General features: G+C 38.2%; 1 protein-coding gene across 1 annotated transcript in view; it reads left to right on the top strand.

Annotated features, from left to right (window-relative positions):
• Window positions 1–19,897, top strand: part of LOC309569128 (cubilin-like) — a gene marked incomplete at both ends in the record, with an annotated part of 322,027 nt that overhangs the window by 188,215 nt on the left and 113,915 nt on the right. Inside the window, 4 exons of the mRNA XM_082274890.1 lie at window positions 463–578; window positions 1,799–2,024; window positions 3,842–3,960; window positions 4,586–4,796. Of these exons, the coding sequence (XP_082131016.1) occupies window positions 463–578; window positions 1,799–2,024; window positions 3,842–3,960; window positions 4,586–4,796 (672 nt within the window). The remainder of the gene's footprint in view (window positions 1–462; window positions 579–1,798; window positions 2,025–3,841; window positions 3,961–4,585; window positions 4,797–19,897) is intronic.

The following is a 19,897-nucleotide window of genomic DNA, read 5'->3' as shown; positions in this document are numbered from 1 at the left end:
CGGCAACCGGTTAAAGGAATTTTTACAGTTTATAAAAAAAAAAAAAAAAAAAAGTTTGATCAAAAAAGCTAAATTTTCGCTTTTTGGCCAGTTTTCTTTGAAAAAATAAAAGTTACAAATCAGAAAAAAGTGTAATTTTCACCATGAAGTGATGATTCAATTTGTCCCGAACAAACAAGGTATAATTCCCTTGTATACACAAAGTAGTTGCAAAGATACGTGCCGTTTTACTAACACATGCTATAGTTGTAGCACTGCAGTGAGGCATTAAGGATCTTTTATTTTTATCATAAAGGGGTTAAACTCAATGTTCGTTTGGTTTTAGGTTCAAAATGCTATCAGTTTTAATCTAATAGAAGGTTACCCTCTCCCCTGTTTCCAACCAATTCATTATCAATATTATTATCAGTCTATTCCTCCAGTAACTAAATACAATTTATATGTCTATTTCTTACTTCTTAGGTGTCTGTGCTACTTTGCTTAATAATAAGACAGGAATTTTCACTTCTGCCAACTATCCCTCTGCTTATCCTGATAATGCTGACTGCGTTTGGTTGATCAGGGTTCCATCAGGGCAGGTGAGAAAACGGAAATGTAGACATGCAAAACCTAGCTTTGAAAATGAACCGCCATCTGAAGATTGTTTTGTAGACCCCCTGAATTTTACATTTATAAAATAAAAAGAGACTTGACCAGTATAGAGCCAAGCAATAGGCCCAAATACGCCCAAATACTCCCAACCTGAACAGCACACATTTATACATTGAAGAGGCGCCATAGCGGTGGTTTGACTTTATGGCTGAGACAGAGGTATAGAGTAGGTCTTTTAAGATGTAAATGCCTCTGAACCTCATTCAACCACAAATTGCTACATATCTTGGAATAATACTTCCCTTCATTATAGCCCACTTTATAGTCTGCAGACTATCATTACTGCTTCATGGCTGGGATCCTATTTTGGCAACTGTGAAGCACCAGATTTCTTTTACCCCATATCTGGTACTGAGGGGATTAGCAGGAACAAAATTGGTCTTGGCTTAATTTACAGCTTTGGTTCTTACAAGTATGTTACCAATTGTAACAGAATTGCAATATCCACAGATACAGGTTTCTTTGAATTTCTTCAATATAGCATTAAACTAAAGACTTCCATTAAACATTTCTTCCTCCAAATGTGTCTTGTTTAAGCTTATTTGTCTCACTGAAGAAACTACAAGGAAAATCAATGGAAAATACCCACATGTTTTTAAGAGATATCTTAGCTAGAAATGTCTATAGCTACAGAGTTATATAGTCAGTCAGGTTGAAAAAAAGACACAAGTCCATCTGGCTCAACCAATAAAGACAAAAAACAGTAAAGAAAAAACGACCATACAATCCCATATACACAATCCTATACCCGCAGTTGATCCAGAGGAAGGCAAACAACCCCTGCAAAGCAGGATCCAATTTGCTACAGCAGGGGAAAAATTCCTTCCTTATCCCCCCAGAGGCAATCGGGTATTTCATGGATCAACTTTACCCATAAATATTAGTACCCAGTTATATTATTTTCACCTAGGAAAGAATCCATGCCTTTTTAAAAGCAATTTAGTGAGCTGGCTGTGAGATCATTTAACATAAATTAGAATCCTACATGTTCCTATGTTTTTTTTTTTTTTCTGAAGGACTTTTCCAGCAATAATATAGTCATCGGTTGCATCATATTGCAACTACATGATAACCCAGTTAACAGTTACAGATATGTGATGCTAATGGTTTATTGTAGATTATATATTTTCTTTGTGTTACTTTTTAGGCTTCACTAAATTTCAGTAGCTTTAATATCCAGTCCACTCCTAACTGCGAGTCGGACTACATGAGGATCTATGACGGTCCCACTAAGAACTCTCCTGTGTTGTTGGATAATATTTGCGGCAGTCAAGCCATCCCTCCACTCATCGCTTCCACAAGCCAGATGCTGGTCCAGTTTGTCAGTGATGAGGCTGTTGCTGGTGTTGGCTTCCAAGCTACATATAGCTCAGGTATGCCGATTTATATTAATGATTTAGAATGTGTTAAGAGAAAAACACTGAAGAATCACGGATGCAGAGCCAAGGAGGGGATATTGATACAACAGTTCAATGTCCTCGAACCTATGTTTGCAAACTGTGAGGTAATCCATGAAGTCTCTTAGTATTTACAATCAAAATTACCAGTCAGTCACTATAAAGTTGTATATAGGTTATTCAGTGCGTATGTTGGTCAACATTACGAGTGATAACATTTACCTCTAAGGCTTATTTTGGATCAGATACTGCATAAATTCATTTTCCTTGAGGTATATCCCTGCTCCCTGCCCTACTGCAAAACTAGGAAGTTGGAAAACTCCCTTGGACTTCTATGTGGTTGACAATGTCATCCAAAATTCTCCAGGGTAGAGTTCAGGGACCAGACTCCTTTTCCCCAGCACTGCATGGGTTAGATGCTTGCTATGCTTAGAGAAGTTTGGAAAAGTTCAAAATCTTACCCTGGCAGCCAGTGTTCATCTATGCTCTCCAATGTCCTGTTATGTGGGCGAGCCATCAACATGTTCACATACAATGCATGACTGCTGATCCTGTGTTGTACTTGATGATATCTGAGAGACTACAGCCAGGGGAGCGGCAAAAAGAAGCAGCTTCAGGGACCAGTCATACAGCATGGAGGAAGCCTGTGGGAGAAAGAAATAAGGAATGCATTTCAACATATTTATCATCTTCTACACCAGGGTTTCTCAAACAAAATAACGAATTATCACTTCAAATGTAGGAAATGGTTGCCACCATCCCTTCTATACAAATTCTATACAAAAATTATTTTGGGGGTTTTAAAGGCAACCAAAGACAAAAAATATCCATAAATATTAAGTTAAAAAAGTTTTAATATTTTTTTCCATTACTTAAAAAAACCTCTCAACCATGGTTCCCTGGAACCCTATGGTTTCGTCAGAAGTTGGTAGGGGTTCCTTGAGCAATGAGAAAGTTCTGCCAATCAGATAAGTTACTTCTGTCCCCATTGATCCTTTTAGCTATCTGAAAGAGGGGAATTCTTCCATGACCACAAGTGTAGACACAGTGGTGTAGTGCTTAGCACTTTCACCTAGCAGCAAAAGGGTCACTGGTTCGAATCCCAACCATGACACTACCTGGAGTTTACATGTTCTCACTGTGCCTCCATGGGTTTTCTGGTTTCCTCCCACACTCCAAAGATATGCTGGTAGGTTGATTGGATCTGGTCTAAATTGGCCCTACTATGTGTGAGTATTAATGGGAGTTAGGGACCTTAGATTGTAATCTCCTTGAGGGCAGGGGCTGATGTGAATGTACAATGTATATGTAAGCGCTGTGTAAATTACAGCACTATATAAGTAACATAAATAAAAAGCAAAGTGTAAGAAGCATTCTTCATACTGACCATCACACTAATGTATCATGAGTTGTAGATAAAGTAACTTTTATGTGGGGTTTTCCCAGAACTGGAAAGTTATTTCAAGGGCTCCTCTGTGTTGAAATGGTTGAGAAAGGCTGTTCTAGACTAAAGAAGCAGTTAACCCATGCAGTGGTTGTGCCACTTCTGGGTAAGGCAGAAGACATAACTCTCCCGTTCTTGCTGTGAAGCAGAATTTGGTGCCTGTGTAGGCCATCTCTAGGTCTAAGCTCTGCTATGAGGGTTAGAGAGTGGGGTCGTAGCCTAAGACCAACCTGGAACTCTGAAAGGGAGAATGAACTATGTATTTACAGTATATATGCATAAACATACAGTGATGTCATATACTATTAGGAATCTCTTTACTGTATTGATTATATCTATATTCTCACAGTTCAGTGTGGAGGGACCTTCTTTAACTCTAAAGGCAACTTTGCATCTCCGGGATACCCAGGAAACTACAGTCCAAACATGAATTGTAACTACACCATCACAGCTCCCGTCGGATATAAGGTAAAACAAGATACCTTAAAATTCTCTCTAATTACTGGACTTCCTAATTCTCTAAAATTGTCACATAGGCAAAACTTTATTGTTGGACAGACACATTACAGTCTGAATGTACAACCCGTGTTAAATTCACCAGCGTTTACCAGGGCCTACCTGAGTAAATGGAAACTGAATGTATTGTTTAGGCCTTTACACTACATGGCTGTTGTCAAATCTAAAGTAGATTGCTCTAAGACTATCTACCACCAAGACTTTATGGATCATTCCTCAGTGATGAAAGGAGGTTTTGGTGGTAATTTGTGAAACTGGCTGAAATCTGGTGGAGTGACATTTGTAAGCTGTTTATGAAGCCTTACTTGAATTTACACGACAGACTCGCTGGCTTGATCACTAAATAAAAATAGAAGCAATAAAAGAAAACTAAAGCTGTGTTAAGCTGCAATAAAATAAATGTTTGCTCTTGGGTTTAATAGTGCCTCAATGCCATACAGCATTTTAGATAGACTGTAACATCAATGAATTGTAAGCAACAATATACTCACTCCCTTTTATGCAATTAAATTGATTTGTTTGTTCATTTCATGAACACACCGCTGTCATGTTAGTCATAATTTTATTTCTTTTTCAGATTGCTCTGACCATAAGTGACTTCCATGTAGAGTTTGGCAGTTTCTGTATGTACGACTCTCTAAAACTCTTCATAGATGGTACACAAAGGGGTCCATTTTGTGGTGATCGCAGCATCCCTGTGTATTACTCCAAAGGCAATTCTATGGTCCTCGTATTCCGCAGTGACAAGTCTAACCAGGCCAAGGGCTTCCAAGTCTCTTACACCTTCTGTGAGTAGCTCAGTTCTATCTGCTTATATCTAATATCAGCAATGGATGTTATCAGATAATAGAAGTCCCATTTTTTTTTTCAAAGCAAATTTATCTTGAATTATATTGCCTTTAGGATTTTACAAACATATACTGTATACCTACATATGATAAGCTTCCTATAAAGAATCATATTAGTATGTGGTACAATTTTAGAAATCTTGTAAATCTTTTATATCTGTTTACAAACTACAAATCTTGTATGTTTTAATAGTTTGTAACTATGTGTACATAAGGGGCCGCCATTTTGTTTTGCTTATTACAAATGTAGGTTATTCTTCCAGCTTTCTTATGTTAGACATTCATTGTGCTTCACTGCTCCTCTCTGACCCTGCTCAGGCCTGACTACATGAAAACTACTGACTGTTTATAAGGTTACATGTGCTAATAGTTATTTATTATAATCAGGAGCAGAAGAGAATTAAACAAAAAAATGATATTTATTTCTTTCAGCCAGCTTAATGAAAGAACATATTGCATAAAGAAATGTAACACTGCTGTGGTGTAAATACAGATTTTGATAGCAGGAGCTCAGTTTACACACACAGCTGAATGATCTTCAATTACAATTAAAAGGAACAAAACTGTGGTGCTAGGCTTTCCTATTAGACGATCCATCAAGCACGGAACACACTGAAAATAAAGCCTCGTACACACGCAACGAATTTCCGCCGACCGGTCGTACGTCTTTTGTCCAGAGTGGTGTCTGTTGGTTGGAATGTGCCTAGACTGCACACGAATTTTCCCGTACAACAGAATTCTACTTCAGAAGTGATGTCATGTGTTGGATTGCTTTCTATGTGTTCTTTCATCTCTGAGCATGACTAGTCTTGCTCATCAGATTTTTCCCCATTGAAATCTGTACTAATGAGACGAAAATCGGACGTGTTTTGACGGAGGACAAAAATTTTATAGCCTGCAAACCAGATTTTTTTTGGCCGAAAAGTCGGAGTCGGTTGTTGGAAGCACCATACTAACAAGCCGAAAATCGGCAGATCGGTCGTCGGACGAAATTTCCAGGCCGAATTTCTACTCGTGTGTACGGGGCTTAAGAAACAGCATACAGTATATTAGATATTTATATGTAAAATAAAGATTTCATGCAATTAAAATAACAATATAAAAGAAAATTCAATTCAATTGACTAAAACCCACCATAGTCCCCCTTTATGCAGACATGGTGTTCACAAGATCTCTAGTGAAATTGAAATCTGTTAATGAAATACAACGTATCAAAATAAAGACCAACAAGCAAGAAAAGATAACACAATGTGCAAATAATCATCATTTTACCCTTTAATATTCCTAGCAGACAAATACAATGTATTACAATGGGAATGTATGGGCAGATTCTTTTTGAGTATGTGCCATTGAAACTGGATAAATAAATATGTGTAAATGTAGTTCGGGGTCATTTTTATAATATAAATCAATGAGAGTGAGAAAGTGTGAAACAAAAAGATCTATTTATTATTTAAATATGGTTTTAATATTTGCTGACATTGGCCCATCTTTGATTACAGTTCAATAGAAGCGCAACAGATGTCACAAAGAAAAAATCTACCGATTCTGGAAGTAAGGGACATCACTACCGGACACATTGGGAATTTGATGGAGCACGTATAGAAAAGTTCACACATTTTTCCATATATAATGATTGAAGTGGGATTTTTTCTGTGGTATATATGACAGTCTAATCTGATGTTTCCGTTTTCTTATTAAAAATAAAATATACTAAAGCATGAATGCATCTGTGGTATTATTTTTGAGTGGCATAGTCCCAGATTTCTCAACGGGACTTTGCAGCATAACGAAGTCCATTTATTAGTTCCAACCCCTTCCCTGTGAAATGCACTGCCTAATCATAGTTCAGAAATGGACCTGTAAAGAAAAAAAAGTAGATTATGTACTTAACGGTATCTTGCCTAGATGAGGGTGATGTCACATTCCTTCTAGCAAGATCCTGGGGAATGCAGAACAGCCAAAATCTTGCAAGAAGACGTTTTTGTACTGGAATGAACTGACTTTTTGCATGATATAGGGTACTTATCACTTCCCAGCAATCCTGCAAGCAATCTTAAAGGATACGTTCACCTTTATTAACATGTTACACATATTCAGGGTGTAACATGTAACATGTGATGAATGCACCGACCTCTGCGCCCCCCTCCTGATCCTTGCTGTGACAGCAGACCAGGGATCTTCTCCCCGTGTCTGGTGCCACAATTCAAAAAAGACACCGTGTTCTCTAAATGGAAAACTACAAGGTCCAGCAGCGTTTGCGGCTGTCAGCTTGTAGTTTTCAATGACCACTACCACAACGCGTGTGAGTACTGTGGTAGTTCAATAAAAGAGAAGTATGGGGTTTCTGTTTCTTTTTCCAGAATCATACTTACCTAGGTGGATGCAGTATCAGTCCGATTCTGATGACAAGGCAGAGTTCAAGGCAGACCACCAATCTGTGAGAGGGAAAGATGGAGATCTCGTGTTTCTGCTAAGCAGTAACACAGATCCCTGTTTTCCCCCAGGGCAAGCACATCCCCCACAGTTAGAAAGCACTCCCAGGGAACACATTTACCCTTTGACCACCCCCGATGTTAACCCTTTGCCTGCCAGTGTCATTAGTATAGTGGCAGTACATCTTTCTAGCAGCATATCTCAGTAATTTGTTCCACTCAGCGTTACCTTAACTCTGACCAGTCTCCCAGTCCCTGCTGCTGAAAAACACCCCCACAGCCTGATGTTGCCACCACCATGCTTCACTGTTGGGATGGTATTGGGCAGGTGATGCGAGGTGCCTGGTTTCCTCTAGATCAGTGATGGCGAACCTTGGCACCCCAGATGTTTTGGAACTACATTTCCCATGATGCTCCTGCACTCTGCGTGTAGTTGAGCATCATGGGAAATGTAGTTCAAAAACATCTGGGGTGCCAAGGTTCGCCATCACTGATCTAGATATAACATTCAGATTTTAGACCAAACAGTTCAATCTTGATTTCAACAGACCAGAGAATCTTGTTCCTCACAGTCTGAAAGTCCTTCTGGTGCTTTTTTACAAACTCTAAGTGGGCTTTCATGTGGTTTGCACTGAGGAGAGGCTTCTGTCTAGCCACTCTGCAAAAAAGACCAGCTCAGTGGACAGTTGCAGTGATGGCTGTCCTTTTGGAACTTTGTCCCATCTCCACACAGGATCTCTGGAGCTCAGTCAGAGTGACCATCAGGTTCTTGGTCACCTCTCTTACTAAGGCCTTTTTTTTTTTTCCAGAGGGTTTCTACTCCATTCTTTTTTCTTTTTTTAATATATATAATATTTTTATTATTTTTTAAAACAGGTAACAATACTAAAATTACTTTCACAAAATCTTTCATCAGAGATATATTTTCTACTTCTCCCCAGCAAACTCTTCCTCTCCCCCCCTTCTCTTCCACCACCTTTCCAATCCTCTCTTGTGCATCCTCCCCTCTTCCTTTAAATTTAAATATTCCTTTCTCTCCCATCTCTCCTATTTATTCAAAATTTCAGCATATCTGCTAGTGTTTGTAAATTCCTTCCATTTTTTCCATTTATTTAAAAAAATATGGTATCGATTCTTCCTCCTTATTTCCTATATATTCCATATTATATGTGTATTCTATTCTTTGAAACCAGTCTCTAATTGTGGGGCTCCCCGAATCTAGCCATTTTTTGGGATTGTCCCATTGGCTACATTTATCAAATTTGGCACTATTGTGCTTTTATATTGCTTTTTTTATTTATCCGATTTCTAAAATAAAAATACCCATGGATCGTCGATGATGTTTTTGTCTGTAATCTCCCCAATACGACAACTCTGGTTATTTCATGTGTATATTCATGTGACTCCCTATATTTTGGTGGGATCTATACATTCCTATCCAATTGTGTTCCACTTAACGTGTTTTCAATCCTGACCAATCTTTTATCTGAATTTGTTTTTGCCCATTCTATAATTCGTGAAATTATGAGGGTTGTGTAATATCTTTTCACTTCTGGTGCAGCAAGCCCCCCTTGTGATTTATCTTTGCTAAGTAGTGTGTACTGTAGCCTAGGTTTCTTACCTTGCCAGATGAACTTCAACATCATTGTCCTAGCTGTTTTAAAATATGTCAGTGGAATCGCTATTGGTAGCCTTTGAAATTTATAAAAAATTTTGGGGAGGATTACTATTATGACCATGTTTATTTGGCCCAGCCATGAAAGTGGGCGTAATGATATTTTTTTAAAATCTGCTTTTAACTCATTAAGTAAGGGGATGTAGTTGGCATGGTATAGATTCTTTGTCGGGTTAACTAGTTTTATTCCCAAGTATTTTAATTCGGACTTTGCCCAAGTAAACAGAAATTCCTGCTGTAAAGCTAGCACTTCTCTCTTGCTAAACCCGATGTTCAAAATTTCTGATTTGAGTGGGTTGATCTTAAAATTTAAAAGTTCCCCGTACTCTTTTAATTCTTTTATTATATTTGGAAGAGTTGTTCTAGGGTTTGTGATATAGAATAGAACATCATCAGCATATGCTGCTACTTTATGTTCTTCTTTACCCACCCTTACTCCCTTAATATCCCTACTATTCCGTATAGTAGCTAATAAAGGTTCCAACAAGAGGACGAACACCAGGGGCGAGAGCAGACATCCCTGTCTCATTCCATTATTCATTCCAAAGAGAGGTGAAAAACTTCCGATCACTTTTACCCTTGCTATCAGGTACTTATATAAAGCTTTTATCTATTGGATCATTCTGGGACCGATTCCTAGGTCTATTATTGTTTCTAGCATAAAGCCCCAATCTACCCTGTCAAATACTTTTTCTGCATCTATTGACAGCAGTAAATCTGTGGCCCCAATGCCTCTATTTTTATGTAATAGGAGTAGCGTTCTTATTCCATTATCCTTCCCTTCTCTATCTTAAACAAATTCAGTCTGATCAGCATGTTTCCAATCAGGCCTCAGATCTTTTAATCTAGTGGGCAAGACTTTTGCATATAACTTTGTGTCAGAGTTTAGCAGCGCTATTGGCCTGTAACTCAAACACAAAGTTACATCTTTCCCTTCCTTTGGTATTACCGTTACATATGCTTGTAAAGATTCTACTCTCATTTCCTTTCCTTCTATACCGTTCATATATTTACATAGTTTTGGACCCAATATTTCTTTAAACATCCTGTAGTACCGGATCGTAACTCCGTCGGGGCCGGTACTTTTCCCCGTCGCTGAGTTTTTCAGTGCCAACTCTATCTCCCCCTGTGAGATTGGCACTTCTAACCTCTGTAGTTTTTCCGTTGATATTCTGGGTAGGTTTGCTTCCTTTATATATTTTTGTATTCTTTGGTTTCTTTTTTGCTCTATTTCTTGTGACCCCTCTTGCTTTGCTGTGTATAATGCCTCATAGAAGATTTGAATTGCTTTAGCTATTTCTGTTGTTGAGTATACTTTTTCTCCTCTGCTATTTTTTATCTTTTTTATATAATTGATCGACTTTCTGTTCTTGACTATTTTAGATAAATATTTTCCTGGCTTTTTTCCCCATTTATATATTTCTCTTGCCACTCTGTTAAACGTCTCGTCTCTTCCTTCATTAGCTCTTGTAATTCATCCCATTTTACTACTAAGGTCTGGTGTATCTCCGCTTCTATTTTCTTTTTATATTTTTGCTCTAGTTTGTGTATTTCTGTGATCAACCTATTTATATTTAAGGTTCTTTCCTTTTTCTTCCTAGAGCCTATGAAGATCAACACCCACCCCCCCCCCCCCCGCCTAATGTATGCCTTATGGGCTTCCCAGATTGTAGCATCTGATAAATCAGGGGTTTCATTAGCCAGGAAATATTGTTCCAGTTCTTTTCCTATCATTTTAGCTATTTCCACATCTTGTATCAGTTCTTCATTAGGTCTCTAGATGTTCATGTTTTTCTGAGGCCCTGTAAATTTTATTTTCATCATTACTGGAACATGGTCTGACAAAGTCATAGTTCCTATTGAAGTATTTTCTATTAATTCTAGCAACCTATGCTCAATCATTATATAATCTAATCTTGAGTTCGTCCCATGAACAGGAGAAAAAAAGAAGTAGTCTTTCTCCCGAGGGTGTTGGATTCTCCACGCATCCACCAACTGACTGTTAAAAAAAAAAATTCTCACCATCCTCAATTTGTGTCCGACTGTCCCCTGTGCACGAGACGTACAATCTAAGAGTGGGTCTAGGCAAAAGTTAGAATCCTGCCAGAATCACAATTCCGTTTTTAAACTGTATCAGCTTTTCCAATACTTTTTTCAAGTATCCTTTTGGATCCATTTTTATTTGGACAATAGATATTTGCTACTGTGCATTCTGTCCCCTGAAATTGTCCCTTCAAAAATATAACCGTCCTTCTGGATCAACTAGTCTATCTTCCAAGGAAAATCTTTAAAATCTTACATCCTTTGCTAAACCAATTGCCACTCCCTTAGCTCTCTTAGCTGGGGAGTCCCCGTAGTACCATACCGGAAAATATTTTGAGAATAATTTCACATTTGTATCTTGTGCTATATGTGTCTCCTGTAGGAATTTTATGTCAGCAGAATAGAGTTTAAGTTCCTCTAATGTCTATGTCTCTTGATTGGCAGATGACCCACATTTGATTGTCCTAAGATTCGAGAATATTGGCAGAAGGTGCAACAACGTATTGGGGAGATTACAGATGAAAACATTATCGACGATTCATGGGGATGTTTATTTCACAAGTCGGATAAATCAAAAAAGCAATATAAAAGCACAATAGTGCCAAATTTGCACTATAAATGCAGCCAAGGTGGCAATCCCAAAACAATGGTTAGATCCAGAGAGCCCTACAATTAGAGACTGGTTTAAAAGAATAAAATACACATATAATATGGAATATTTAGGAAATAAAGAGGAGGAATCGATACCAAGTTTCTTAAATAAATGGAACAAATTGAAGGAATTTACGAACACTAGCAGCTATGCGAAAATTTTGATAAAATAGGAGAGAGGGAGGGACAAGAATATGTAAGTCTAAAGGAAGAGAGGAGGACTCACAAGAGAGGATTAGAAGTGTGGTGGAAAAAAAAGGGGGGGGGGGAGGGTTTGCTGGGGAGAAGAAAAAATATATCTGTGATGAAAAATTTTGTGAAAGAAATTTTAATATTGTTAACTGTTTTTGAAAACGAATAAAAATATTATTAAAAAAAAAAAAAAAAAGAATGGAGTAGAAACCCTCTAAAAAAACCCTCATTCCGAATATTGGGGATATTTTTGTGTACTGCTTCCCACCTCCCCCTGTTCTCCTCTCTCCCTTTTTCTTTTTCTTTTGTAGTACCTGCTGACTTTGTCACAAAAAAGATATAGGCTTTTAAGGTATGGTCCATTACCCACCATATATACCCCCACCTATTTGACGTTGGAGGGTATACTAGATGTTTCACCACACGTGCACACATTCTTGGTGCCTAGATGGCCGTATTTGGCTTATTATGTGATTGAATTGGTTAGCATTGTAATTTTGAGCTGTAGATATGTATGTTAATGTATAAAATCTCTTTTTATGTATATTTAAAATTTGTATTTTTTTCTTTAAAGCTATGTGACAATCAAAATTGTTGAGGGTACCTTAAGAAGCAGAGTGAAAATTATCCTTTGTTCTGCTAAATGCGTAGGACCTCCAATCTATGTAATAGCATGTCACGTCTCTGTACAACCTGTTGAGCTGCTAATTTGCTTGTTTTTACTGTATATTGTAGTTTCTCTACATATTTTTAAATGACTTTACAATATTAAAATGTTTAATGATTTTACAAATTCATGACTGTTTGTTCACCACACATGACAATCCCACATCCTTAAAAGTCCTTTTACTCATAAGAATGGCTATCTAGCCTTTCTCATTTCTTGATCTTGAACTGTGCCATTCTACTTGGTCTCAGTGTGCCTTTTCTCCACCTTTGGGTACCAACCAATTGGCTTCACCCACATTGTAAATAATTGCATGGTGTGACATCCTTATCCTTCTTTCAAGCAATGTTACTTTGGTTGACGTAAATATTTTTGGAAATTAAATTAACACTACTTCAGCCCCGGAAGGTTTACCCCTCTTCATGAACAGGCCATATTTAGGGATATGGCACTGCCTTATTTTAACTGACCCTTGTACGGTCGTGCGACACTGTACCCAAATAAATTGATGTCTTTTTTTCCCACAAGTAGAGATTTATTTTGCTGGTATTTGATCACCTCTGTGGTTTTTATTTTTTGCGCTAAAAACAATTAAAAAAAATATATATATATTTTTTACTTTATGCTTTAAAACATACCCAATAAAAAATTTTAAAAATCTAATTTCTTCATCAATTTAGGCTAATATGTATTCTGCTACATGTTTTGGTAAACAAAAATCCCAATAAACGTATGTTGATAGGTTTGCGCACAAATTATAGCATCTACAAACTATGGGATATTTTTATGGAATTTTTCTTTATTTTATTTTTTTTTAATTAGTAGTGGGGGTGATCAGCGTTTTTTAGAGGGAATGTGATGTTGCGGCAAACAAATTGGACACTTATTTTGGCAGCATTGGTTTTAGGGGAGATCTGTATGAGTTGGCTTACAGGTATGTTGTGGGGTGGACACTGGGAATGTTTTTTTCGAATGCACTCTTTTTTGCATGTATAGATTAATGGATATTTTGCAATCTATGTAATTTTGTAATCATATTGACTGAATGTTATGCCTTTCAGGAGTGATGTATTAATTCCCTGATGAAGATATCTATATGTATTGCTATCGAAACGCGTTGGAACTATATACCACTCCAATCAGTAGTCCAACAATTTTTCATCTTTATTTGTATTTTTATTCATATTTTTTTTGTCTATGTAACACCAAATGTATGTTGAATATGTGTTTATACACCTTTATTGATACCTGCATGGTTATTGCCAAAAAAAATAAATATTATTTTTTTTCTATATCCTATTGGATGACACCTTAATTGGAATTGGTTGCCATAAAGTCCCACCAAATAGAGGGTTTCTCCATATAACGACAAATTGGACACTAACCTACACTTTTTACACTTTTTTTGGGGACAGTGATAGTGATCAGTGCTAGAAATATGCAATGTCACTATACTAATGACACTGGCAGGAAAGGGGTTAACATCAGGAGTAATCGAAGGCTTAAATATGTTCCCTGGGAGTACTTTCTAACTGTGGGGGATGTGGTTGCACTGGCGGAAGACCGGGATCCGTGTTACTGCTTAGCAGAAACACGAGATCTCCATCTTTCCTTGGACTCTGCCTTGCCATCAGAATCGGACTGATGCTGCATCCACCTAGGTAAGTATGAGTCCGGGAAAAAACAGAAACCCCATACTTCTCTTTTATTGAACTACCACAGTGCTCACATCGTTGTGGTAGTTCATTGAAAACTACAAGCTGACAGCCGCAAAGGCTTCTGGACCTCGTAGTTTTCCATTCAGAGAACACTGTGTATTTCTTTGAATTGTGGCAGCAGACACGGGGAGAAGATCCCTGGTCTGCTGTCACAGCAAGGATCAGGAGGTGGGGGGTGCAGGGTCCGGTGCATTCATCACATTTTACATGTTACACCCTGAATATATGTAACATGTTAATAAAGGTGAACATATCCTTTAACATTGCCTGCAGGATTGTTGGGAAGTGAAAAGTACCCGATATCATGCACTTCATCCCAGTACAAAAATTTATTTTTGCAAGATTTTGGCTGTTGTGCATTCCCCAGGATCTTGCTAGAAGGAATGTGACATCACCCTCGTCTAGGTAAGATACGGTTAAGCACATAATCTACTTTTTTTTTCTTTACAGGTCCATTTTGAGCTATGATTAGGCAGTGCATTTCACAGGGAAGGGGTTGTCCACTTTAAGTCCTGTTGAGAAATCAGGGACTATGCCACTCATAAATAATACCACAGATGCATTAATGTTTTATGTATATTTTATTTGTAATACGAAAATGGAAACATCATATATAGCACAGAAAAAAATCCCACTTTAATCATTATATATCTTCAAATGTGTGAACTTTTCTATACGTGCTCCATCAAATTCGCAATGTGTCCTGCAGTGATGTCACTTCCTTCCAGAACCGGTAGATTTCCTCTTTGTGACATCTGTTGCGCTTCTATTGAACTGTAATTGAAGATGGGCCAATGTCAGCAAATATTAAAACCATATTTAAATAATAATTTGATCTTTTTGTTTCACACTTTATTATTGATTTATATTTAAAAACATGACCAAACTTTATTTACATTATTACATTTACATTGATTTATTTATCCACTATCAATGGCCCTTATTAAAATAGAATCTGCCCATACATTCCCTTTTGTATTTGTCTGCTAGGAATATTAAAGGGTAAAATGATGATTATTTGCACATTGTGTTACCTTTTCTTGCTTGTTGGTCTTTATTTTGATACGATGTATTTCATTAACAGATTTCAATTTCACTAGAGGTCATGTGAATATCATGTCTGCATAAAGGGGGACTATGGTGGGTTTTAGTCAATAGAATTCCATTTTCTTTTATATTGTTATTTTAATTGCATGAAATCTTTATTTTACATGTAAACATTTAATATACTGTATGCTGTTTCTTATTTTCAGTGTGTTCCGTGCTTGATGGGTCGTCTAATAGAAAAGCCTAGCACCAATTTTGTTCCTTTTAATTGTAATTGAAGATCATTCAGCTGTGTGTGTAAACTGAGCTCCTGCTATTAAAATCTGTATTTACACCACGGCAGTGTTACATTTCTTTATGCAATATGTTTTTTCATTAAGCTGGCTGAAAGAAATAAATATCATTTTTTTTATTCTCTTCTGCTCCTGATTATAATAAATAACTATTAGCACATGTAACCTTATAAACAGTCAGTAGTTTTCATGTAGTCACATGGAAGAAAAATATATTTAAAATATATTTTTAAAAAATGTCATTTTTTTCCCCCCAAATATATTAGAAATATATTTGAAATGCTAAAATTTTGGCTATATTTAATATATTTCAAAAAAATTTCCCTAAATATATTGGAAATATATTTGAAATGCTACAATTTTGGCCATATTCAATATATTTCTAAAAATTGTTCCCTAAATATATTGGAAATATATTTTTCTTCCATATGGGTAGTCAGGCCTGACCATAGACCTGCAGAGAGGAGCAGTGAAGCACAATGAATGTCTAACATAAGAAAACTGGAAGTACAACCTACATTTGGAATAAGCAAAACAAAAATGGCGGCTCCTTATGTACACATAGTTACAAACTATTAAAACATACAAGATTTGTAGTTTGTAAACAGATAAAAAAAATGTACAAGATTCAAAAAATTGTTCTACATACTAATACGATTATTTATAGGAAGCTTATCATATGTAGGTATACAGTATATGTTTGTAAAATCATAAAGGTAATATAGTTCAAAATAAATTTGCTTTAGAAAAAAAAAAGGAATTCTATTATCTGATATCATCCATTGCTGATATTAGATATAAGCAGATAGAACTGAGCTACTCACAGAAGGTGTAAGAGACTTGGAAGCCCTTGGCCTGCTTAGACTTGTCACTGCGGAATACGAGGACCATAGAATTGCCTTTGGAGTAATACACAGGGATGCTGCGATCACCACAGAATGGACCCCTTTGTGTACCATCCATGAAGAGTATTAGATAGTCGTACATACAGAAACTGCCAAACTCTACATGGAAGTCACTTATGGTCAGAGCAATCTGAAAAAGAAATAAAATTATGACTAACATGACAGCGGTGTGTTCATGAAATGAACAAACAAATCAATTTTATTGCATAAAAGCGAGTGAGTATATTGTTGCTTACAATTCATTGATGTTACAGTCTACCCAAACTACTATTTGACATTAAAACAGTATTAGACCCAAGAGCAAACATGTATTTTATTGCAGCTTAACACTGATGTATGATTTAGTTTTCTTTTTAGGCTTATTTCCTTTAAATCCAAAATTCATACCGGGCCCTTGGGTTCTAGTACACATTTTAAGGGGAACTCCACGCCAAAATGGCATGGAGTTCTCCGAGCATGCAGCCTGGCAGGTCAGGAAAGGGGGGGGCGAGCGAGCGCCCCCCCTCCTGTACCATATCAAACTGCTTGCCTTCAATATGGGAGGGTGCTTTGGGGTGCCCCACAAAGCACTTTGTCCCCATCTTGATGGGGACAAGGGTCTCTTCCCGACAACCCTAGGCTGTGGTTGTGGGGGTCTGCGGGTTGGGGGCTTATCGGAATCTGGAATCTTTAACAAGGAGGCCCCCAGATCCCGCCCCCCCCCCCCCCGTGTGAATGGGTATCGGGTACATTGTACCCCTACCCATTTACCAAAAAAGTGTACAAAAGGGAAAACCACAGAACAAGTCCTTTATTAAAAAAAAAAAAATAGTGTCCCTCAATGTAAATCCATCGTAAATCATGACGCCCGCCGACCTGAAAAATAGAAAAAAATGTCAAAAACGCTTCACCTCTTCTGAGGCTACACGCCGTATGGCACTCTTCAGCTTTGACAGTTCTTTTATAGGCAAAGGGTGGGACCACCCCTTATGACATCACATGACGTCATGTGAATGGGTAGGGGTACGATGTACCCGATACCCATTCACATAGGGGGGAGGGATCTGGTGGCTTCCAGATTCCGATAAGCCCCCCCACCCGCAGAACCCCACAACCACAGCCCAGGTTTGTCAGGAAGAGGCTCTTGTCCCCATCAACATGGGGACAAGGTGCTTTGGGGGGCATCCCAAAGCACCCTCCCCATTTTGAGGGCAAGTGGCCTGGTATGGTTCAAGAGAGGGGGGGGGCGCTCGCTACGTTACAGAAGGCTCCATACCTCATACAGATGCGCCACTTTACTGGACCCCCCCCCCCCCCCGGCATGATATTTAAATTAATTTTCATTTTTATTATTTCACATTAAGCATAATTAAAATCAGTAAATCACTGCTCCTGTAAAAACAATTGTTTTAAAAAATGTTTTTTGCATTGATACATGTCCCCCAGGGCAGTACCCGGGTCCCCATACACTTTTTGTGGCAATAACTTGCATATAAGCCTTTAAAATTAGGACTTTTGATTTTTCATCTTTGTGTCCTGTAGACTTTAATAAAGTTTGCATGTTCACTAAAACTTTTTCCCTGTTCGAGATGTTCTGGTGCGAACCGAACAGGGGGGGGGGGGGTGTTCGGCTCATCATCACTACTCATTCATGCAGAGTAATGTCTCACTAATACAGGAGGTGTGTTACTGGCCAGATCAACAGGTGAAAACAGAGGAGAAAAAAGCCAAAGAAAAGAAAACTGATGCAGCTGTCACATCTAATGATTAGGGATGGGCCGAACACCTCCCTGTTCAGTTCGAAGCAGAACATTCCGAACAGGGAACATTTTTTAACCCAAACGGCGAACCCAATTGAAGTTAAGGGGAGCCGAACAGGAAAAATCAAAAGTGCCCATTTTGAAGGCTTATATGCAAGTAATTGCCCATAAAAGAGGTAAGCAGGTCTGGGTACTGCCCTGGGGGACATATATCCAAAAAAAAATCTAAAAGCAATCGTTTTTTCAGGAGCAGTGATTTTAATTATGCTTAAAGTGCAACAATAAAAATGAAAAATTCCTTTAAATGTCATGCCGGGGGGGGGGGGACCCCTTTAAGCGAAGTCCAGCCTGGAGGGAAAAAATTAAAAGTCAGCAGCTACAAATACTGTAGCTGCTCACTTTTAATATAAGGACACTTTTCTGTCCAGGGGGCCCATAATGTCAGCACCCGAAGCCGAACCGTCCATTAGCTTCAGATGCAGGTGCCGGCCTCCCTCCTAAGAGAAACAGTAAATTAAGCATTGCGACTTACTTAATGGTCCCGCTGTCTTCTGGGACTTCTGTGTGTCTCCCAGAAGGCAGCAGGGGGAGGGAGGAAGGGCTGCAAATGATGTAGGTCACCACGGCGCCCTTACCCGGAAGTGGGAGCGGGTACCTGTTTTTTACAGGGATCCACTGCCCTCTCCCCCCTGAAATGTGCCAAATGTGGCACCGGAGGGGGGGAGGAAGCAGTAAAGCGGAGCGCATCTGTAGCATGTATAAAACATGCTACAGCAAAAAATTAAATTTCAAAAGAAAGTGACATTTCTAAAGAAAAAAAACAAGAGTCAAATCCCATTGAAAATTGCAGGCACCTGGCTATTAGAAAAATAAAGAAAAAAATGGCATGGGGCCCCCCAGTCCATACCAGACCGATCAGATGCCCGTCGGACCTGAAAAATAGAAAAAAATAAAAATCCTCTCGCCTCTTGGGAGGCCTCCCGCCGTATGCCGGCGCTGTACTTTGAGGTTTCTTATATAGCCAAGGAGCACGGCCACCCAGCTATGTCACCTGATGTCACATGACCTCACCTGAAATTTAATATATTTTGGTTTCAATACCACCTTAGGAATTTCCCTACACATAAAAGGCAGTGCTTGGGAATGTTGTTGGAAAACGGAAGCAAGAAGATCTGCTGTGCTCCTCCTACATTACTGGCTGCTTTCTTTGTCATTTACCCATCTACAATAGACTCAAGAAACTCATCAACCCCTTCTTTCCTCTCCCCTTGTGCTCCTGTTACTCTTGCCAACAGCAATGTAGTGTAATGGCCTAAACAATACATTCAGTTTCCACTCACTCAGGTAGGCCCTGGTAAACGCTGGTGAATTTAAAGGGGGTTGTACATTCAGACTGTAATGTGTCTGTCAAATATTAAAGTTTTGCCTGTGTGACAATTTCAGAGAATAAGGAAGTCCAGTAAATTAGGGAGAATTTTTAAGGTATCTTGTTTTACCTTATATCCAACAGGAGCTGTGATGGTGTAGTTACAATTCATATTCGGACTGTAGTTTCCTGGGTATCCCGGAGATGCAAAGTTGCCTTTAGAGTTAAAGAAAGTCCCTCCACACTGAACTGTGAGAATATAGATATAATCAATACAGTAAAGATATTCATAATAGTATATGACATCATT

The sequence above is a fragment of the Pelophylax lessonae genome (genome assembly GCF_965119305.1).
Source record: "Pelophylax lessonae genome assembly, chromosome: 13".
NCBI lineage: Eukaryota > Metazoa > Chordata > Amphibia > Anura > Ranidae > Pelophylax > Pelophylax lessonae.
This window is presented reverse-complemented; position numbering and strand designations above follow the sequence as displayed.